Genomic DNA, 19,999 nt, shown 5'->3' with positions numbered 1-19,999 from the left:
CGCTGCATCACCCCACGGAGGGAGAACCGGGGAGCTCAGTGATAAATCCCTTTAGCTGCGAGCTAGCATGGCTTGACTGATCTCTGTGGGAAGTTTCGGGAGACGCGACAGGTGGAGGAGCCGAGGAATGAACCGTCCGCCGTCGTGAGTGCGTGTGCGTGTTTCTTTCTTTCTTTCTTTCTTTTTTTTTTTTTTTTACAACTTACAAACCAACGCGTGAGGCACCACGGAGTTACGCGTGTTTACCAGCGGTGCGTTTGAAGATGCGTAACCGCACGTTTACTGTTCTCCAGCTCTCGGTAGCGTCCAAGCTAACTCGCTACGGACACTAGAAGGCGTCGGACGGGAGAGCGGCTGATTCTTTCACACGGTTTGTCTCTTAACCATAAAACCTTTTATTTTCTTTTTTTTTAAAAAAACGTGTTATATGTAGTTTATTTTAAAACTTGTTTACACGCTGTTTGAAGCTTAGTGTTTATTTACAGAGGCAGCTCGCGTCATGATGCGTGGAAATAACAAGGAGGCGTTCAGGTGTAATTCGGACAAATAAACTTAATTCTTTTTTTTTTTTTTTTTACAGCATGCACGATTATTTACTTATAATTTTTGCTACAAACTGACCACTATTGGGTTTTTGCTTGTGTCGCTCCATTCATTTGGAGTCAGGTGGCACCATGGATGACAACAGCCTCCATGACTCAAACGTAAAGGTCGCGGTTCGAGTGCGGCCGATGAACAGGAGGGGTGAGTTCCCGAATCTCGTGGAGTCACTTAAAGCGGCCATTTGTGTGTTTATTACAAGCCAACAAAACGTTCATTGTGACTCTTCCCGCATTCCGCAGGGGCTTTTCAACAGCGCACCTCCCTCTGTTCAACAGGAAAACATTAAAAAAAAAAAAATTATGGGATAGACAGTGATGTCACTTCCGGGGTCAAATGCACAAGATGCATTTTACTGGTTCTCTAACGACATCCGAGCAGGAACTGATGTTTATTGTTACGTGTTGCTTTTCCAGTTGGGTTCCCCACAAAGGGTGAAAATGACCTTTTCAAAATGAACTGGCAGGAAATCACGCGCGCACACACACACACACACGTCCATTGTTCCTGCTTTCACCGAGTCGGGCTGTCGCCACCTTAAGAACCCGCCGCGCGTAGGAATGAGGAAGAGAAACGTGTCCTTGCTCTTGAGCTTAGGGAGCAGCGAATGGGCTGTAAAGTTTGCACGGGGCAACCGTGCATGACTCACCACTAATAAAAGTGTTTCCTGCTCCTCCGTATTGGGCTGTTTGTGTAATGAACGCAGGACACACACACACACACACGCACGTATGCCACCTGTTGTCTTGTGATGACAGTTGTGTCGGTGTCCGTTCAGGAAAGTCATGATCACCAGCGCGTCGACTACACGAGCTTCCCTTTGGCTGGCTCGCCTGTCGAGCTACCCTTTTGTTTTGTTTCCGGTAAAACGTCCATTTTCTCATTGCTTTGTTTTGCTTCCGTGCAGAAAAAGACCTAAAGTCAAAATGTGTGGTGGAGATGGAAGGCAACCAGACAGTTCTGCATCCGGCCATCACCAACATGAACAAAGGAGACCCCCGGTAAGCTGCAGAGAGTTAGTCTGCCTCGGTTTGGGGACGGGCTGTTTACACACAGACCCTAACCAACCCGTCTGGTTACCTTACCCTGCCCCCACGCCCTTAGTCCCGCTGTTACACCTATTTCTATGTCTTCCCTGCATCATTCCTCTCTTTGCAAATGGGTGTGTCTGTTCCAGCTCAGTCATGCTCAGATTAGTCAAGCCAGGATCTAAAAAGCAATGAAAACAAAGGAGCGGGTTATATCGAGAATCACTTTTAAGAGCTCAGAATCCGAATGAACATTTCTGCACCCAGTCAGTCCGTGGATTTGTGCTCGGCTCTTCTTGCACGATGCCAACGGCCACGTTGGCTGGATCCTTGGGGCCTCTCTCTCCTCCTGTTCATCAGCTGGTCGCAGAGGTCGATGCTCCTTGGAGGATTTTAGTTCCTTCTCAGGTTACCTTTTTCAGAAAATACGCCTCAGGGCAATCCCCTCCGGACACTCGAGCATGAACTCCTCTCCTTGTAGACGGATTATCCCATTTCATATTTATCCTATGAATTGTGTGTGTGTGTGTGTGTGTGTGTGTGTGTGTGTGTGTGTGTGTGTGTGTGTGGCTTCTGTCCCGACATGCTTCAGCTGCACTATGCCTTCTCTCTAGGTGTGAACAGGTTTTACAGGCTCGGAGCAGCACAGACAAGTACGGTGGCAGAAGTGCGCTGATTTTGAGCAGCAGCAAGCATATTGATCCCTTCCAGCAGAACATTCTTGATTACTTTCCCAGATTAAATTTATTCGGGAACACAATCAGTATTACAGGAGAGCTTTTCTGCTTGGTCAGCGCGCTGCCTGGTAGGTTTTAGTCGCTGCACGCCTCTCAGGAGGTTGGCATGTTGCCTTTGGTAGCTGCACCCAGACAGAAGGCAGTGGTTTGTCAGGCCCTTTAAGATGATTTGATGAATTTAAGCCTCAGGGTCTTCTACTTTCATAACTGTGGCGCCTCGCGTTTGACTGCACATGCCGCAGGGTGACCTTGAATAGTTGGAGGCTTCCTCATCGGCCCGGAAAAGAAGCTACCTCTCCTTATCTGAATGGGATGTTGATAAGAAGCCTTTACCGAATGTTTATCGTGTAGCAAAACGCGTGACTTTTGTGAACTTGTGGGTGCAGGATCTGTAATGTGTGCGCCCCCCCCCCCCCCCCCGAGACGGTTGTGTGTTATCGGGTCCCTTTAATCAGGAGTCGCCTGGTTGTGTGTGTTGTTGGTCACGGACTTGCTGACCTAAAGTCCTCCTCCCTCTCCTTGGGGCTGCAACGCTTTGCCAGTTATCTTAGGAATTTTCTTGCCGGCCCAGGAAAGCAGGACTTAATGTTACTCTTTCATGGACCAGCAGAGTCTCGCATAGGGAGGCCTTGTTTTATTACACTCCCCATGTGTGCGGTCGGCACTAAATTTGCAGGCTGGTTGCTAAGAGACTTCTTCAGGGTGGCACATCCTTCTCCCACTTCTCCTCCTCTTCTAATCCCGATACCGAAAAGGAGTTTCATCATTAAAGACGAAGTTGCTTTGAGATTATTAATGTATCGGCCAGTGAATTAACCGTTTTCAACTCGTGGGATGCTAGAACCAATATTGTCATCAGAGTTTGAGGATTTCTGCGACAGACTTATTAAGGAAAACAGGCGGAACTAAATATTGATAAAATGAGAAAAAAAAAAAGAAAGTAATGAATGGCGAAATGCTGACTCAGCACTGCTGTAACACATTTTCTAATCAAACAATATCCATTTGTGATTCTGTAACTCTTCACAAAACTTTATCAAATCTGATTAAAATAGTTCATCCACATTTTTGTGGCTCTCTCCTCCAGTCAATGTGACGACGTCCAGTAAGACATAAAGACACATCGCAAGTAGAGTAAACAGAAAGAACACCGGCTGAGAAATAGGGCCTAGATCACAGCATCATTATTTATGGCATCCTCGATTATTTTAAGACAGATTTTTATCACCAGGCTCGAACAAAAGTCCAGTCGACGCAGTATTTGTTCGGTGATGGACGGATGTGAATTCGTCACCAGATGGGGCTCTTTCCTCGAACAAGTATTCCTGTTACCATTGTTCATGTGAGAATAATGACAGTATCATAAAATACAACTTAATATTTACTTTTAAAGTACCGCTGCAGATATTATTTGTTCATGGTTGGGGTGCAGAAACCGGTGATGGCAACATCGTGAATCTGCACCGGAGCGCTGAGCACGTATTTGATAATTACTTTTGACGTTGATGGTCATATTTAAACGCAGCGAGCGGGGCTTTGGTGAGAATGCAGAGATTAAGGCTCAGCCCGAGTCTCAGGAAACCTGCAGAGCTTCTCAGACTCTCGCTGAAGGTCACATTCCCCTCTCCACGTTCACAAATAGGATTAGTCACCTTGACAGATTTGAAAGCTTTTCGCCAATTAAAGCAACTCTTGGCTCCGTATCCTTGAAATTCTCATTTCTTACTCCGCTGACTTTGACCTCGAGTCGCATCGGATATTCAGCATCTGCGAGCTCTGCTGTGTTTTTTTTTTTTTCTTTTGTGCTGCAGTAGACACAGAGACATCACGTGTCAACGCATTGATCTGTTATTCGTTTTAATGAGTTACTGCTCGCTCAGAAAACTGCAAAGTATTTTACAGGAAAAAACCCCGCCAACAAATGGGTAATAAGTCATAAAAACACGTGTCATAGACGTTTGTGCTTTTATATCTACCAGCTAAAATCAGCTGGTTACCCTGAGCCTGGGAAGCAGAGGCCTTCAAGGTTAGAGACGTAATCTGGTCAGCAAAGGGTCGCTGGGGTCAAGACCGGCTGGGGGGAGGGGGGGGGGGTCTGTTTTCCTTTCTGTTTACACCAAATATAGGAATCTTGTAGTGACATTTTTTCTGTCTCGTCCTCAGGAGTCAGCCGAAGGTGAGTACTGAATTAAATACACAACTTAGACAACGCAGTTCATAAATACGCCTTTTATAGCACGCTTTGGTCGTGTTTGACTTTGAATCTGTCGGAACTCGTTTGCTCTCCGCAGGTTTTTGCGTACGACTACTGCTTCTGGTCGATGGACGAGTCTCAGACGGAGCAGTTTGCAGGTTAGCGCTTTGCTGCAAGTCTCTCCCCTGAGTGTTTTGTCTCTCCACATGATTCTCCTGCTGTTTTTAGAAGTCGTGTAACTTTCGCCTCTCGGTGACTCATCTTTTTAAACTCATCTCCTCATGGAGCGGTTCCCGATCTGATATGCTGAGTCTATTTACGGAGCTGAAGAAAAGAAGTGTTGAACAGATGCGCTTTTTTTTTAGCCTTCAGATTGGTTCTGTGCGACTGTGGTGTGAGGAGTTGAGCGCATCGTGTCAAGCGCATATAATCGGAACAAAATCCTGTCTATTCTGAGTTGCGTATGCAAATGTAGGTAAATGAAACGCCTCCTGTTGCATCGATGTGCTTTCTGGTGTCTGTGCAGGTCAGGGCGTCGTGTTCCAGTGCTTAGGGGAGAGTCTGCTGGACAATGCCTTCATGGGATACAATGCCTGCATCTTTGCTTATGGACAGACTGGTAGGATCTTTATATCCGTTAGCATCGCCTTCACTCGCTAATAAACCGCCCTGGTCATTCACTCAGAGACGCTCAGAGTCTATTTTGATCAGGTTTCCTCCCTGATAAACCGTGAATCCATCCGCAGGCTCTGGGAAGTCGTACACCATGATGGGCTCAGAGGAGCAGCCGGGTCTGATCCCTCGTCTTTGCAGCTCCCTGTTCAGCAGGACTGTGAAGGAGGCCCGGGAGGGAGAGAGCTTCACCGTGGAGGTCTCCTACATGGAGATTTACAACGAGAAGGTCCGAGACCTGCTGGACCCTAAAGGGTGAGGAACGCGTTGATCCAGTTGCCTTTTAAATCGGGGGGCCACACAAAGAGCATCTGCAGGGTGCTGCATTTCTCAAGGAAGCAGCTGTTCTTTATGTTTTCTTGTAAACTTAGTTCCCACGTTGAATTAATTAACGACAGAACCAACGCTAACTAACGGAGAACTCCATTTCATGGAAGTTCTGACATCAGTTTCTTCTTCTTCCTCTTCCTCTGCTTCTTGGGACGACAACATGTCCTTCATCTCGACAATCTATCGGTTAAATGTATATTGTGCATCCCTAACTTCTAAATGTGACTGAATGCCGATTTAAATGTTTGATGTTTCTTTGGGAAGGGAGACGGTCCAGTTTATTTTCCCATGTTCGCAGCAGCCGGTGAGAACGAGACTGAAGGGCGTGGGATTAATAACGAGATTAATCTCCTCTCTGCAGCAGTCGACAAACACTGAGAGTGAGGGAGCACAACGTTTTTGGGCCGTACGTCGATGGCTTGTCTCGTCTGGCGGTGGCCGACTGCAAGGTAAACACACGGGCGCCGTCCGCTCTCCGCTCTCATCATTTCGTGCTGCCAAGAGAAACGAGTTATTGGGTACCAGCGGCGTGTTTGTTTTGTGGCGTCCGCTTCTCTGACAGGACATCGAGTCTCTGATGTCAGAGGGGAATAAGTCTCGCACAGTGGCGGCCACAAATATGAACGAAGAGAGCAGCAGATCCCACGCCGTGTTCAACATCATCCTCACGCACACGCTCATGGACCTACAATCTGGGGTGAGACACACACGCACACACACACACACACCGATCAACGCCTCCTGAGTGAAGCTTCATCATGCGAACAAGGTTTTGTCTCTTCATGCATATTCCTGGCTGTTGCTCGTCCGCACCAGACGTGTGGGGAGAAGGTGAGCAAGCTGAGTCTGGTGGATCTGGCCGGCAGCGAGAGGGCGGCGAAGACCGGCGCGGCGGGCGAACGGCTGAAAGAAGGGAGCAACATCAACAAGTGGGTCGACAGAAACTACATGCGTAGCACACACACACTTCAATTGAGTTTTTTATGCATTCCTTTGTTACATCCCCCCGCCCTCCCCTCTCTCTACGCCCTCCATCCAGGTCTCTCAGCACCCTGGGATTAGTTATCTCGGCCTTGGCCGACCAGGGAGCCGGGAAGAACAAGAACAAGTTTGTTCCCTACAGAGACTCTGTCCTCACCTGGCTGCTCAAGGTACGCGCAGGAAAACGGGACAGCGATTCCTCTGTTTCATTTTGCACTGCACGTCCACCTCATGAGGACGATATGGTCCTCGCACAAAAGGTTTTCTCGCTTGCTTTTCTTGGGTTCAAGTCCTGCCGATTATTTTTGTTAGCTCTTCTATGTTGGGAAAAGGTTGGTTTCATAAATTCGTGTTTAAATTGGTTCGATGTAGCATTGGAATAGCTTTGGATCTAGCTTTGCGTTCTCATGAATCACGCACTCGACACATATTTAATGACGGATGGCGTCTCCGTCTGGCCTCTGTGTCCTCTGAGTTTGTGGAAATCAAGCATCTGATTTACTTCTGCGTGTGTCGCCGGAGATCCAAGAGGAATCCGAATTGAGTTCGGCGTTAATAAAAGTTAAAGCAAACAAGCTGAGGCGGGGGGGGCACTCGGTGGGTGAGACGCGATGACGAGGGAGTAAGAGTCTGAAATAAATCTTGTTGTAGATGGGGTGGAAAACGAAGCGGAAAAAAATCCCACGCGCACGGAAAAACCCGTGACCTTGACAAGCAAATTCTCTCTAATCAGATTTTGGACGAGTGATTCATGAGAAAAGCAGCCGCATCTCTAATTTGAATAAATCAACATTCTACATGCCATGTTTTATTTTAAACCACAGCGTTGATGCATCGGTTTCCGGCTGCGTTTCTACCCGCAGGACAGTCTGGGAGGGAACAGCCGCACCGCCATGGTCGCCACCATCAGCCCCGCAGCGGACAACTACGACGAGACGCTGTCCACCCTGCGCTACGCCGACAGAGCCAAGAGCATCGTCAACCACGCCATAGTCAACGAAGACCCCAACGCCAGGATCATACGAGAGCTCAGGGAGGAAGTCGAGAAACTGAGGGAGCAGCTCACGGAGGCCGAGGTCTGGGGCGACTTCAGCCCGAGCTGGCAATGCTCTAATAACCCTGTGAAACGAAGGGAGTGTCACGCAAGCCTCTGTTACTCTCAGTCCATGAAGGCCCCCGAGCTGAAGGAGCGGCTGGAGGAATCTGAGAAGCTGATCCAGGAAATGACCGTCACCTGGGAGGAAAAGCTCAGGAAGACCGAAGCCATTGCACTGGTAAACGTCCCGAATCACGAGCACACGCTGAAGCCGTTCAGATCAACAGGAAAAAACAGCTGCTCGGGCGATTTTCCTGTGAGGCGTTATCAATGAAGCCGTGTGTTCAAGCCAATCGGTGTGTTCGGTGTGACTTGTGTTTACCGCAGGAGCGTCAGAGGCAGCTGGAGAGTCTGGGCATTTCCCTGCAGTCGTCTGGGATCCGCGTAGTGGACGACAAGTGTTTCCTGGTCAACCTTAACGCCGACCCGGCCCTCAACGAGCTGCTGCTCTACTACCTGAAGGTGCCGCCCGCCCGCCCGCCCGCCGGCGGCCGTTTCCTCTACCGTGCCTCTGCATGTTCTGCAGCGGTGCATTTCTCGAACGCTTCTCCTCTTTCGTCAGGACCACACCCGCGTGGGCTCGGCCGACTCTCAAGACATCCAGTTGTGTGGGATGGCCATCCAAGCCGAGCACTGTGTCATCGACGTTACCGAGAGCGGCGGCGTGGTGCTCAGTCCTCACCGCAGCGCCCGGTGCGTGGCAAAGACGTCTCAGCCGGACGCTGGCTTTTATTTTGGGTTTTAATTTGTACATATTTCATCTCAGCTCTCGGATCTGCCAACATCAGTAGATTCTGGCAATGAGGCTGTATTTTATGGTACAGGTGTGTAAATGGCTTCATCATTATGCTTTCTGCGAAACAGCTGTGCTTTCAGCTGAAGCCATTTGAAAATAATTAACTTTTTTTTTCCACCCAATCCCTTCCCAAAATTTTCAGTGATCCAAATCAGGAAGTTTGTAAACTGGGAATATGTAGATATTGAGATTTAGTGCTCTGGACATAATTCAATCACAGCATCAACATGTTATTGTTTTACTCTGTTGTGACAAAAGAAAATGCCCCCCCCCCCAAAAAAAAACAAAATCTGCAAAGACATTCAGTATTTTTACCGATAGAATCAGTTTGTCAGCTTTATTGTTAGACGTGACAACAGCATCACCTTCTCTCTTGTAAAATGTGTCAATCCCCCCCCCACCCACCTCTAGAACATGTGTGAACGGAGCCGTCGTCACCAGTCCGGTGCAGATTCACCACGGCGATCGGATCCTGTGGGGGAACAATCACTTCTTCAGGTCTGATTCATCTCTCAGAACTCTCCTCCCGTTTCTGATACTCGCGCGTTTGCATTGCACTTCCTCTACCCTTCACTGAATCGTTCACATACCACACACACACTCAACAGGATCAGCCTGCCAAAGCACATGGTCCACGCGGGAGGTGAGGACGAGGACGGCGCCGCTGCCATAAAGACGTGTTTGAGCGCCGACCAGCTGGACATAGACTTGGACGCGTCCAGCGACGTGTCCAGTGAGCTGAGCTTCGGCTACGAGTTCGCCCAGGCTGAGGTCATGATGAAGGGGATGGGGAACAACGGTGAGTTGGAGTCTACACTTGGTATCGTATTAAAAAAAAATGACGGTTGATTATTTAGTATATAAAAAAAAAAAGAGGCAACTTAAAATCCATGAAAATATCAACAGCTAGAAAACTTTGATGTGAAATTCAAAAGGCGCATTTAGCTCAACTCAGGTTGAAAGATTTGATCAATGTTAAATGGGTTCATGTGCAGATTTACTTTGTGTGAGCTAAAAAAAAAACTTGCCGTGGGAGTGGAAATCTGTAAACCCGTGTATTTTTCTGACCTTTCATCGGACATGTGAACCGCGTCGTTAAAAACAGACAGCGAAAGAACCCAAACGCGTTCTTCATAACCTCCTCTTCCCTCCATCATCCATCATGTGGCTCGGCTCCTCCCGCTCCCCAGACCCCTTGCAGTCGGTGTTGCAGACCCTGGAGAGGCAGCACGAGGAGGAGAAGCGCTGCGCCCTGGAGCGGCAAAGGCTGATGTACGAGCAGGAGCTGCAGCAGCTCCGCCAGAGGCTGAACCCGGAGAGGCGCCCCCTACTGTCGGAGCCAACGGGCCTGTTGCCCAACGCCACCGCTGGCGCAACGTCACCCAGCTCCGGCAAACGCAAGAGGCGCTGGAGCGAGGACAGGTGGAGACGCTGGCGGACGGCTGACCGTTTCCTGTAGGTCCAGACGCCCGCGGGCGCTTCGTGAAACTGTTCGTTTGTGTGCTTCAGGGAAGCGATGATGACTCGCAGCCTGCGACGTCTGAAGGAGCAGATCGTTCGGGCCAACTTGCTGGCGCAGGAGGCGGGCTTCATAGCCGAGGAGCTTAACAGGAGGACGGAGTACCTGGTCACTCTGCAGATACCTGCTGCCAACCTGGACGCCAACAGGAAGGTAGGATGGGAGGCAAAGATCAAAAGTTGCTTCTAAAAACCTAAGCAATAAAACAGCCATCTCGACACTGAGATCCTGTTTTAGCGTCACCATTTTAAGTGGGACTCTGAAGTGGATGTTTATTTAGGTCCTCCGGAAGTGAGAGCAGAAGGACTTCATGATGAGTCCAACTAAAATGCACGTCCTCCGCCAGCGCTCAGATTTGACCCAGAGAAGGAGCTCTGAATTGTGAATGTGAAAATGCCGCAGGCGTTGAAGGTTTTTAAAGCTCTTTAATTCCCTTCTTAAAGCCGCTGCTTAATCTCTGAGCGCCGACGCGATTCCCAGATATTCTCTCTGTGACGAGAGGAAGAGCGCGTTGTCTGTGAAGAGGCCGGCACCCTCCACAGAGCGAGTGTTGGAAAATGGATGGAGTTGTGTTCCGTTTGGCTTTTCAGGCCAGTGTGAATAAAAGCAATCGATAGGTTTCTGCTTCCTCCTCCTTCTCTTCCTCCTCCCCGCAGCGCGACGCCGTGCTGAGCGAGCCCGCCATCCAGGTTCGGCGTAAAGGCAAAGGGAAGCAGATCTGGGCCCTGGAAAAGATGGACAACCGGCTGGTGGACATGAGGGAGCTCTACCAGGAGTGGAAGGACTTCGATGAAGACAACCCTGTGAGCGAATAGAGATAGGAGCCTGTTTGGTGCACAGGCGCATCGGATCGATCGATTGGTCGTTCACACATGACTCTTTCTGTCTGATACAGGTGATGTGGTCCTATTTCAAGCGTGCCGACCCGTTCTTCGACGAGCAGGAGAACCACAGTCTGATCGGCGTGGCCAACGTCTTCCTGGCCTGTCTGTTCGCTGACGTCAAGCTGCAGTACGCGGTGCCCATCATCAACCAGGAGGGCGAGGTAAGGGCCCCACCCCCCCCCCGAAACCAGACCGGTTCGCAGCGATACGGACGCCACTGTGCGGAACATTTAACGGTTAAAAAAAGAGAAGCGGGTGTTGTGTTTGGAAGACGGTGGAAACCAAAACGGAGCTAGAAGACAGGAAGTGGGAAAAGTCTGCAGGTTTGAGACGACAACATGAGAAACGTAACCATTAAATGGCCACAAGTGACTTTTTAACGTGACTCTAGATGATAAATAATAAGTAAATAAAAGTGTGTGTGTGTGTGTGTGTGTGTCAGGTGGCTGGTCGGCTGCACGTGGAGGTGTGGCGGGGTACGGAGGGCTCCGAGGAAGGAGATCCACGTCAGACGGCTGCTCAGCAGAACGTCACGGACAGAGATCCACAGGAACGCAGACTGGACTGTGTGGTGAGAACATAATGTACCGGATTATCACGCCGTTTAATCTGAATGAGACCAATCCAGAGAGAAAGGAAGTTTCCTTCACCTTCTCTCTCTCTCAGGTGAAGATCCTCCAGGCCAGCGGTCTTCCTCGCCACCTGTCCAACTTCGTCTTCTGCCAGTACCACTTCTGGGGGCTGGAGGAGCCGGTTTTCATCGCCCCGGAGGTGGAGCCGTCCAGCCCGCCCTCCACCTCCAGAGACCCTCAGTGCACTGTGGTTTTCGACAATGCCAAGGTGACGCCAACCACCCCTCTTTTTTTTCAGAATCTCGGCCTCTATTTATTCACTCCTGTCCTCGTTCGAATCGCGTTTTAGGAGCTGTCGGTGTCCGTGACGGAGGACTTTTTGGAATTCTCCTCGGAGGGGGCGGTGGCCATCGAAGTGTACGGACACAAGCAGGCCAACCATCGCAGGAACCTGGCGCTGTGGGACCTGGGCGTGATCCAAGCCAAGACCCGGTCCCTCAGGGAAAGGTGCGGCGTCGCCTCCAGAAGGCGCACAATGAAGAGAACTATTCTTCATTGAACACTGACCCGCCCCTGCAGGTGGAGCGAGGTGACCCGCCGGCTGGAGCTGTGGGTGCAGCTGATGGAGCTGAACGACGCTGGAGAGTTCACCGCTGTAGAGGTCCTTCCTGCTAAGGACGTACGCACAGGAGGGATCTTCCAGCTCAGACAGGTATCGTGACTCTCTTTTACTTCCTGTCTGCGATTCCACTCCGCACCTTCGTGACCGGGGTGGTCTTCCCGTGCGAGTCAGGGTCAGTCCCGTCGGGTCCAGGTGGAGGTGCGTTCGGTACCAGATTCGGGCACCATGCCCCTCATCGCCACCTCCATCCTCTCCGTGTCCATCGGAGACGTCAAGGTCCGGCAGGCACGTCTCTCCAAAGGCAGTGAGTCGCAATGGGTGAGGAGGCCATCGGGCTGCTATCAGTTCTGAACCCTGATCTTTTCATTTTAACGGCACCTTTTTTTTTATATATATATAGTTTGATTTAAGCTGTTTCTTTCTCAATTAAAACGACAGGGCGGAGACGAGGACATGGACAGCTACCACGTAAGTAGACGTCCAACCACGAAGAGCCGTCATTGCCCCCCCCTTTAATCAAAGGAAATGGCTTCCTGCTCACCTCTGGGAGTAAAGCGTTGTAATAAGAAGCACTCCTTTACATCTGCTCTGAGCCAGGAGGTGGACCTGGAGAGGATGCGGGAGCAGTGGCTGGACATCCTCACCCAGAGGCAGGAGTATCTGGACCAGCAGCTGCAGAAGACAGTCTGCAAAGCAGGTAGAGTTGACGCACACCTGGGAAGCAGAAATGATTGACGGGCACCAGTGTCGCTGCAAAAAATGTAGACAATATTTATATGTATGATCCGTGCCTGATTCGTTTGCCGCTAACACGAGAAGAAGACTCGCCGGCTTATCTGTCGTTTGTGTGTGTGTGTGTGTGTGTGTGTGTGTTTGTCTTGTGTACGCGCGTGTAGATAAGTCGGAGGACGACGTTGAAAGGGAGTCCCAGCTGCTGGAATGTCGACTGACGCTCACCGAGGAACGAAACGCCGTCCTGGTGCCGTCGGCCGGCAGCGGCATCCCGGGGGCTCCGGCGGAGAGGTGGGCGTATTTAAAGCTGTTAGAAAACACACCGTGGTGGAAGTACTATTACAGTTACTGCGGTAATTACCTCTGACCCTTGCGTCAGCCTTATCACTTCTCCCCACGGCCCTGCTTTCTCCACAGGGTTCCCGTTCCTGGGATGGAAGCACACGTCCCCGTCCTGTTCCTGGACCTCAGTGGTGCGTTATCCCGTAGCGTCTCTTCGTCTTTGCTGCTCGGACGCCCAAAAGCATCCCAATAGTGATTGAAGAGCTTTCCTCCTGGCTTTCCTTCCTCTCCAGCTGATGACTTCCAGTCCAGCCTTACGGCCCCTCTGGCTGGGGGGCTGGATGCGTTGCTCAGTGGGGAGGAGCACGGCGACTCCTTCGACCTTCACGTTGTTAAACGCTACAATCCAGAGGTCAGGTGGAGACGAGCATTCAGTGTGTTGCGTCTCGGTATGTGGATGGAGGTGATTTTTTTTTTTTTTAGCTGCGTTCTTTCTCACGTGGTCCAGGTCAAGGTGGAGGCGTCCTGGGACTCGACGGTCCACGAGTGTCCCCAGCTGAGCCGCGTGATGTCGGCTGACCAGCGGATCTACCTGACGGTCACCGCGGGGGTTCAGCTGAGTCACCCGGCCCACATGCAGCTGGTGCTCAGGAAGCGCGTCTGCGTCGCCGTCGTCGGGAGACAGGTGGGGCGTCCTCGAGACGTTTATTCTGCCCCCCCCCCCCCCTTCAGAAATCACATGGATGGATGCATTGATGCGGGGGGGGGCGGGGCATGTGGTTGTGCGGCAGGGCTTCGCTCAGAGTCTGCTGAAGAGGATGTCTCAGCGCAGCACCATCCCCGGCTGCGGGGCCACCTTTGAAATCGTCTCTAACATCCCGGGGGTGAGTTCCGCATTGAAAGTGTTCACGGGGGCAAAATAGGCAAAAACAAATCAATAAATCCTGAATCACGCTGAAGATATTCGATAAAAGCGAGGCACCAGACGTGTAAACAATCGGCGATGGCGTTGGTTGTGCACCGTGGCTGTTATTGATCTGTAATTACATTTCCACTTCAGCTGATAGCTTTAATCTGCAGTCGCGTCAGCTCGATGCTAACGTTTGCGGTAGGCGGTCATGTGACAAGCCCGTCAGCAGGGCTGAGACAGGAGTCGACACTGCGCACAATAAATTAGCATCCTGTCCCCTTAATATTCTGCCCCCCCCTTCTTCCTGCAGGACATCCATGGTCCGGAGGACAGGGAGATGTTGGCCAGGCTGGCCGCCAGCACTGAGGACGACCAATCAGCCGATAGCGAGGCAGCCATAGAGAAATATCTCCGCAGTGTCCTGGCCGTGGAGAACATCCTCACGCTGGACAGACTTCGACAGGTCAGGACAAAGTAGTTCACACCTGACGAGGACGGACACCGAATCGGCTCCACTGCCTTTTTATTTATTATCGTGATGTTTGCCATAGACATACGGTACGATGAAATAAAATCAAAAAGGCATGAAGTCGCCTTGCAGGGAGAACAAACATAAACTGTTTGCTCTGGTTCCGGCCTCGGATGGTTTAGGATCAAGTCCAGAAACACAGAATCGTCTCACTGAAGCTCTAAATATAGTATTCAGGACAGTCTTGTGTTTCAATGAATCACGCATTCAGTCCCCGTGTGTGTGTGTGTGTGTGTGTGCGCAGGAAGTGGCTGTGAAGGAGCAACTGGCTGTGAAAGGTAAAGCTGCTAGACACTGCCTGAGCTCTCCAAACATCAACCAGGTGAGGGTGAACATTGTTGTGTGTGTGTGTGTGTGTGTGTGTGTGTGGATTTATTTACGCTTTCATAACCGTTTTGTTTTGCTGCTTCCTGTACTCTAGTTTCTACCTCCCTGCTAGTAACCAGCCTCGCTGCTGCTAACCTAGCTCACTAACCTTGGCTCTCTAACCCTCTAACCAGCTGTCAGCCAGCAGTCTGGAGCTCCATTCCACCACTCACACACTCAATGACTTCAAGGTGAGACGTAAACGTCACGAGCACAAATCATCCGTTGTTGTTGTTGTCGTTTTCTGTTTCTGGCACGTTATTTACGCTGGATGGGTTTCGGAGGTCGGATCCAAGAATGTTCACAATAATATGTCATCACTATTATTTTTATCCACACGGAGAGTAAAATTAAATGTATAAAATGTATATTTGATGGCTGCCTAACACGCCACCATCGCTTCACGGTGCATGTCGATACGCCCTTTGTGTGTGTGTGTGTGTGTGTGTGTGTTGTTCGCACATCTGTGTGTACGAGTGAAATGAATAAAGTCCATTCTCTCATGTGCAGCTGCGAGTTCCTGAGGGTCACCAACAGGGGCCGCTAATCGTCAGAGATGCTCCTTGAACAAGCCGTTTTGTGTTTGCAGGGCTGGGAGAGCCACCATGACCTTTCTGTGGCGGCGCCTTCGCCCAGACGCACTCTGCCCGGGTCCATATCCCAGAACCTGAACGCAGAGACGGGTTGGACCGATAAACCTTTATCTTCTGATGGATTCTTTCTCTGCCTATTTCCTGCCTTTCATTCTCATTTTACTCTTTTACTCTCAATCTAAATTTGGTACTTTGCTAAAATACCTCTCAATTTCCCTCCTCTATCTCTTTCTCTTCCTCCTCTCCATCAGTGAAGGCTGTGCCCAAGCTGCTGAAGTCACTGCTTCCTGTTGGGAAGGAGGGCAGCCTATCCCAGACAGCTGTGCATCAGCAGGTAAACCCAGTTAGCATTCTGCTTCCTGTTTAAACAGGGATTGAACGTTTGTACGTCTCGCTAGCAGCTTGAGTCTAAACATCCCCTCTACTCCTCGTCCCTCCGTCGCCATGGAAATGGGGCTGATGTACACAGAAACACAAATAATAAGTGGGGGGAGTTTCCACTCAAACACTCCAGCGTCTGATTTGACTGATTAGCACTCTGAGCCGCGCAGGGAAGCTAATCCGGGGGTGTCGTTTGTTTGGGACGGAACCTGCTGTGGCGTTTTTGGTGTCTCGTTTGAGGCCATCGCCATAATTAGTGCTTCACGTATCCCCCGCTTCTGATGTTTAGAAATTTAGGAAATCATTGTCGGTACGATGAAGAGACTTGAAATGGAAACATCTTTTGCACCTTAAACACTTAAATCCTCAACGACTTGACATCCTCCCCTCAAATCTCTCCAAATACGCACAAATAAAAATACTTCTCACTCCTTTTTGAACAGTACTTTTGTATTACTTGTTTATTTTGAAAATTATTTTTGATTTTGTACTGTGACTGTTCACTTCGTCTTGAAACTCTGCTCGGCGACCGTTCAGGTTTCCCCGTCGTTTAAAATGGCGTTAACGTTGAAATTGTCCTCCTGTCTTAAGGGTTTGCCTCGCATCATGGTGCAATCGGCCAGCGTTGAAGAGGGAATGAGCAAACGGCAGCAGCCGGTAGGTTCTCCAACCACAATTATACTGCTTTAATCTTTTTTTTTTTATTGAAATATGATGTCTAGACAAGTTTTCTGGTTTATGGAGGGGAGCTACCAAAGCAGTTTTGCACTTTCATGTTTCTGTGCACCTTTCTTTGTGCTTTTCCTGTGATGTAAGAACTGGGGGACGCTTAGAGAAACCACAAAGCCGTATATTTCTCTCAGAAGCTGAAGGATGAAGGGAAAGGCCTACAAGACAGCGGCGAGGCCAGCCATGATGGACGGCTTAGAGGCAGTGGCTCTAAAGGACAGGAGGCGGAGCTAAAGGTGGCGGAGATGAAGATGCTGAGGTTCTCCTTGGGAGTGACCAGGATGGATAGGATTAGACATGAGACAGTAAGAGGGACAGTGAAGGTGAGACATTTTGGAGATAAGGTCAGAGAGACCAGACTTTGATGGTTTGGACATGTCCAGAGGAGAGACGGGGACTATACCGGTAGAAGGATGCTGAGGATAGAGCTGCCAGGGAACAGGGCTAGAGGACGACCCAGGAGAAGATACATGGACGTAGTGAGGGAGGACATGAGAGTGGCTGGTGTTGGGGAGGGACGATGCAAAGGACAGGGTGAGGTGGAGGACGTTGTCTTGCTGTGGCGTCCCCTCAGGGGACAAGCTGAAAGTACAGCAGTAGTAATCGCCGTTTGCACCCATCTGGCCCAAAAAAAGTCCGATCTCCATTGCCGTGGTTTCCATTCCAGGTTCCGATTGAAGAAATCCTTCCTCCTGACCTCCCGAGAGAGAGCTCCAGGTCTGTGCCCATCCCGCCCCCAATCATCCCGGAAACAGAGGAGTCCACCCCCAGCCCCGTCAGCGAAGTATCAAGCGGCTACATCTCCACTAGCTTATCTGCAGCGACGCTGTCGGACGTCTACACTCTGAGCTGGGACCTGCCGCCTTCATCCGGCGGCTTCGAGTCGGTGCCCGATGAAGAGGAGGAGAACAGTAATCCTGGATCTCCTCTCGTGGACCAATCGGAACCTCGGGAGGCGTTGCTGGTTTTGGACAATCAGGCAGTTGAAGAGAGGACTGAGTCGCCACCATCTAAACCGGATAACACCCCAGCAGAATCAAACCCGAGTCGGCAAGAACCAGAACCACGAGAGCCCGACGATATGGAGCCTCTTGAAGATTCACCGACGGTAGAAGAGAAGGAAACCAAACAGACAGACCAGTCCGAACCGGAAACCCCTCCGAAAGGAGGACTGGAGCTCGCCGAACCTTCACTCCAGGACAACACGCGTCCAGCTGCACAAGGAGATCCGTCTGAGACGATTGGCCCCGAACCACAGGAGCCCGGGAAAGACCAGCCAAGCTTAGAAAGCCCCCCAGATCCGGCTTCAGTCCCGATCCCAGTTGCGTCTGACGTCTCAGCTCCACCTGGAGATCTGCTTCTTCCAGCGACGTTCGAGAAACAACCTGCCGAGGTGTCAGACTCCAACGATCCCTCCGTCCCGGCTTCCCTTCGGACCGCAGAGGTCCGGGCCCCCGTCGGTGCGTCTCCAGGGGCCACGAAAGATCCAGATCCTTCTCCCGTCAGTGTCCAGACTTCCACACCCGACGGCTCGTTGGCGAGCCCCTTCAAGATCCAGAAGGTGAAGTCTTCAGACCTCAAGTCCTTTCAGCGTATTCTGGGTAAGGAGGAGGAGAACCCTCCCCCTCCCCATCCCCATCCCCCTCCCCAGGTCGACTCTCTGCCGATGGAAAGCCTGGAGATGATCTCCGACGCCGAAGAAGGAGACGGAGCCACGACTGCCGTCCTTCCTGGTTGGTTGAAAGAAGGACAGTTTGTGAGTGTGGGGTCGAATAAAAGCGGAACCGTGCGCTACGTTGGGCCCGCGGAGTTCGCAGAGGGTACGTGGGTTGGAGTCGAACTGGAGGTACCGGCAGGTGAGTAGAACACATGACCTCTCCGTGCGGCCCAGTTCACCCCCCCCCCCCATCACCAAAACCTTCTCCGCCTTTTTCAGGAAAGAATGACGGCTCGGTGGGAGGGAAACACTACTTCCATTGTAACCCCGGTTACGGCGTGATGGTAAAGCCAGACAGGGTGAGCCGGGGCGGCACCAAGCGCCGTCGGCAACAGCAAAAGCGCCGCAGCGCCAACCTGTCTGGATCCAGCCCAAACCTGGCAGCCCTGACCGCCATGGCCAAAGGCGACTCGGGCGGGGCGGCGGCCGGGGGAGGCGAGAACCGGAAGTCGTGGAACACTTAAGCGGCTCAGCGGCTCATGAAACGGCTCGTCGCCGGACACGCCCACTGATTTTTAGGGGTTAACCTTTCGGTAAGAGACACAGGCGGCGTTTTATTTTGTGCAGATCTACTTCAGACATCAGCGAAGATTCGGGCTGACAAGCTGTCGATTCATCACATTTGTAATTGAACGCTGCATCGAGCAATGTGAATGTTTTTAAGGTATTTATACAAGTTGAGTTTTAAAATCGATACACTTCCACGTGCTAATTTCTGCTAATGCATTACAGCTGCATGCTGCGATAGAGGTCAAGTAGCATGGACTGCTTGTGCTCAGTGGTGTTTTATTGGATGCTGATATGCTGTATTCTTGTGCCTTTGAAATATTGTGACTACTACTACAGCAGATGTGCCTCACTACTCCACCGCCGGGGTTCCGCCCCGTTAACCGGAGCGTTAGAGCTCGGAAATGTTTCTTCCTGCTGTTGAACATACAGATCTTGCACTTCCTTTTCTGAAAAACACTTTTTTTTTTGTTTATCAGCTTTTGTTTATCTGCCCAAGTAGGTGTGTCAAGATTGAGATTGTGTGTAAATCAATTGGTTTGTGTGTAATAAGGATATTTAAGGGATTGTAATTGCAAGATTTTATATTTGTGCATTCACATTGATCTTTTTTGCTGCCTGGCTTATTTATTTTGAAATAAATCGAGACTGAAAAACAAAACCCACTTTTATATTAAATTAAAAGGTCAACTGTTGTGCGATAAATGAATATTTGTAATGGACAATGTGGTAAAACCAAAAGACATCTCATTGATATAGCTTTATTCTCTTGTACATTATTTATATATAATCATACTAAAATAAACACAAGTTTTAAAAAAAATGAACAAAGAAACTGTACATAAAAAATGTATATATACTACATCTTAATTACAGAACAGTCTACTGTCCAAAAAAGGCACTAAATTCTGAAATGGGTAACAGTAAATTCAAACGGAATCAGACTTGAGATCGACACAACAGCATTTAGTCCTCTTTTTCTAAGCTCTACTGGGACACCACGAGAGGACCCCCCCCCCCCCCCATTTAAGAGCAAGCGCTACCACTGGAGCACACGACGGCAAGTGGGGGAGAACCTTTTCAGCTTCGGGTGACGGATTCTAGTGTTCTCTTGGAAAAGCACGGGAACTTTACTTCACATTAAATACTTCTGGATTAAAAACTTGCACCGACACGTCGGGCCGTGGCATCTCGAGACGCCTCCTTTGAAAGTGTTTTAAAG

The 19,999-nt window shown here is 50.2% G+C and overlaps 1 protein-coding gene across 1 annotated transcript; it reads left to right on the top strand.

The window, feature by feature from the left end:
• Positions 1 to 674: 674 nt before the first annotated feature.
• LOC137909566 (kinesin-like protein KIF13B) lies at positions 675 to 19,495 on the top strand. The gene is made up of 40 exons (XM_068754030.1): positions 675 to 744; positions 1,508 to 1,601; positions 4,529 to 4,541; positions 4,657 to 4,717; positions 5,086 to 5,178; positions 5,306 to 5,486; positions 5,923 to 6,010; positions 6,124 to 6,258; positions 6,378 to 6,490; positions 6,601 to 6,712; positions 7,406 to 7,618; positions 7,706 to 7,816; positions 7,966 to 8,100; positions 8,201 to 8,331; positions 8,846 to 8,932; positions 9,043 to 9,233; positions 9,625 to 9,856; positions 9,944 to 10,106; positions 10,610 to 10,756; positions 10,849 to 10,998; positions 11,280 to 11,408; positions 11,504 to 11,677; positions 11,759 to 11,916; positions 11,989 to 12,121; positions 12,203 to 12,349; positions 12,470 to 12,499; positions 12,629 to 12,728; positions 12,928 to 13,054; positions 13,181 to 13,236; positions 13,339 to 13,457; positions 13,554 to 13,730; positions 13,837 to 13,929; positions 14,266 to 14,418; positions 14,729 to 14,806; positions 14,985 to 15,041; positions 15,440 to 15,533; positions 15,695 to 15,777; positions 16,416 to 16,481; positions 17,221 to 18,409; positions 18,490 to 19,495. The coding sequence occupies exons 1-40, from the start codon at positions 675 to 677 to the stop codon at positions 18,732 to 18,734; spliced, it is 5,928 nt and encodes a 1,975-aa protein (XP_068610131.1). The 3' UTR covers positions 18,735 to 19,495.
• The last annotated feature ends 504 nt before the right edge of the window (positions 19,496 to 19,999 follow it).

Source organism: Brachionichthys hirsutus, chromosome 20 (genome assembly GCF_040956055.1).
Source record: "Brachionichthys hirsutus isolate HB-005 chromosome 20, CSIRO-AGI_Bhir_v1, whole genome shotgun sequence".
Lineage (NCBI taxonomy): Eukaryota > Metazoa > Chordata > Actinopteri > Lophiiformes > Brachionichthyidae > Brachionichthys > Brachionichthys hirsutus.
This window is presented reverse-complemented; position numbering and strand designations above follow the sequence as displayed.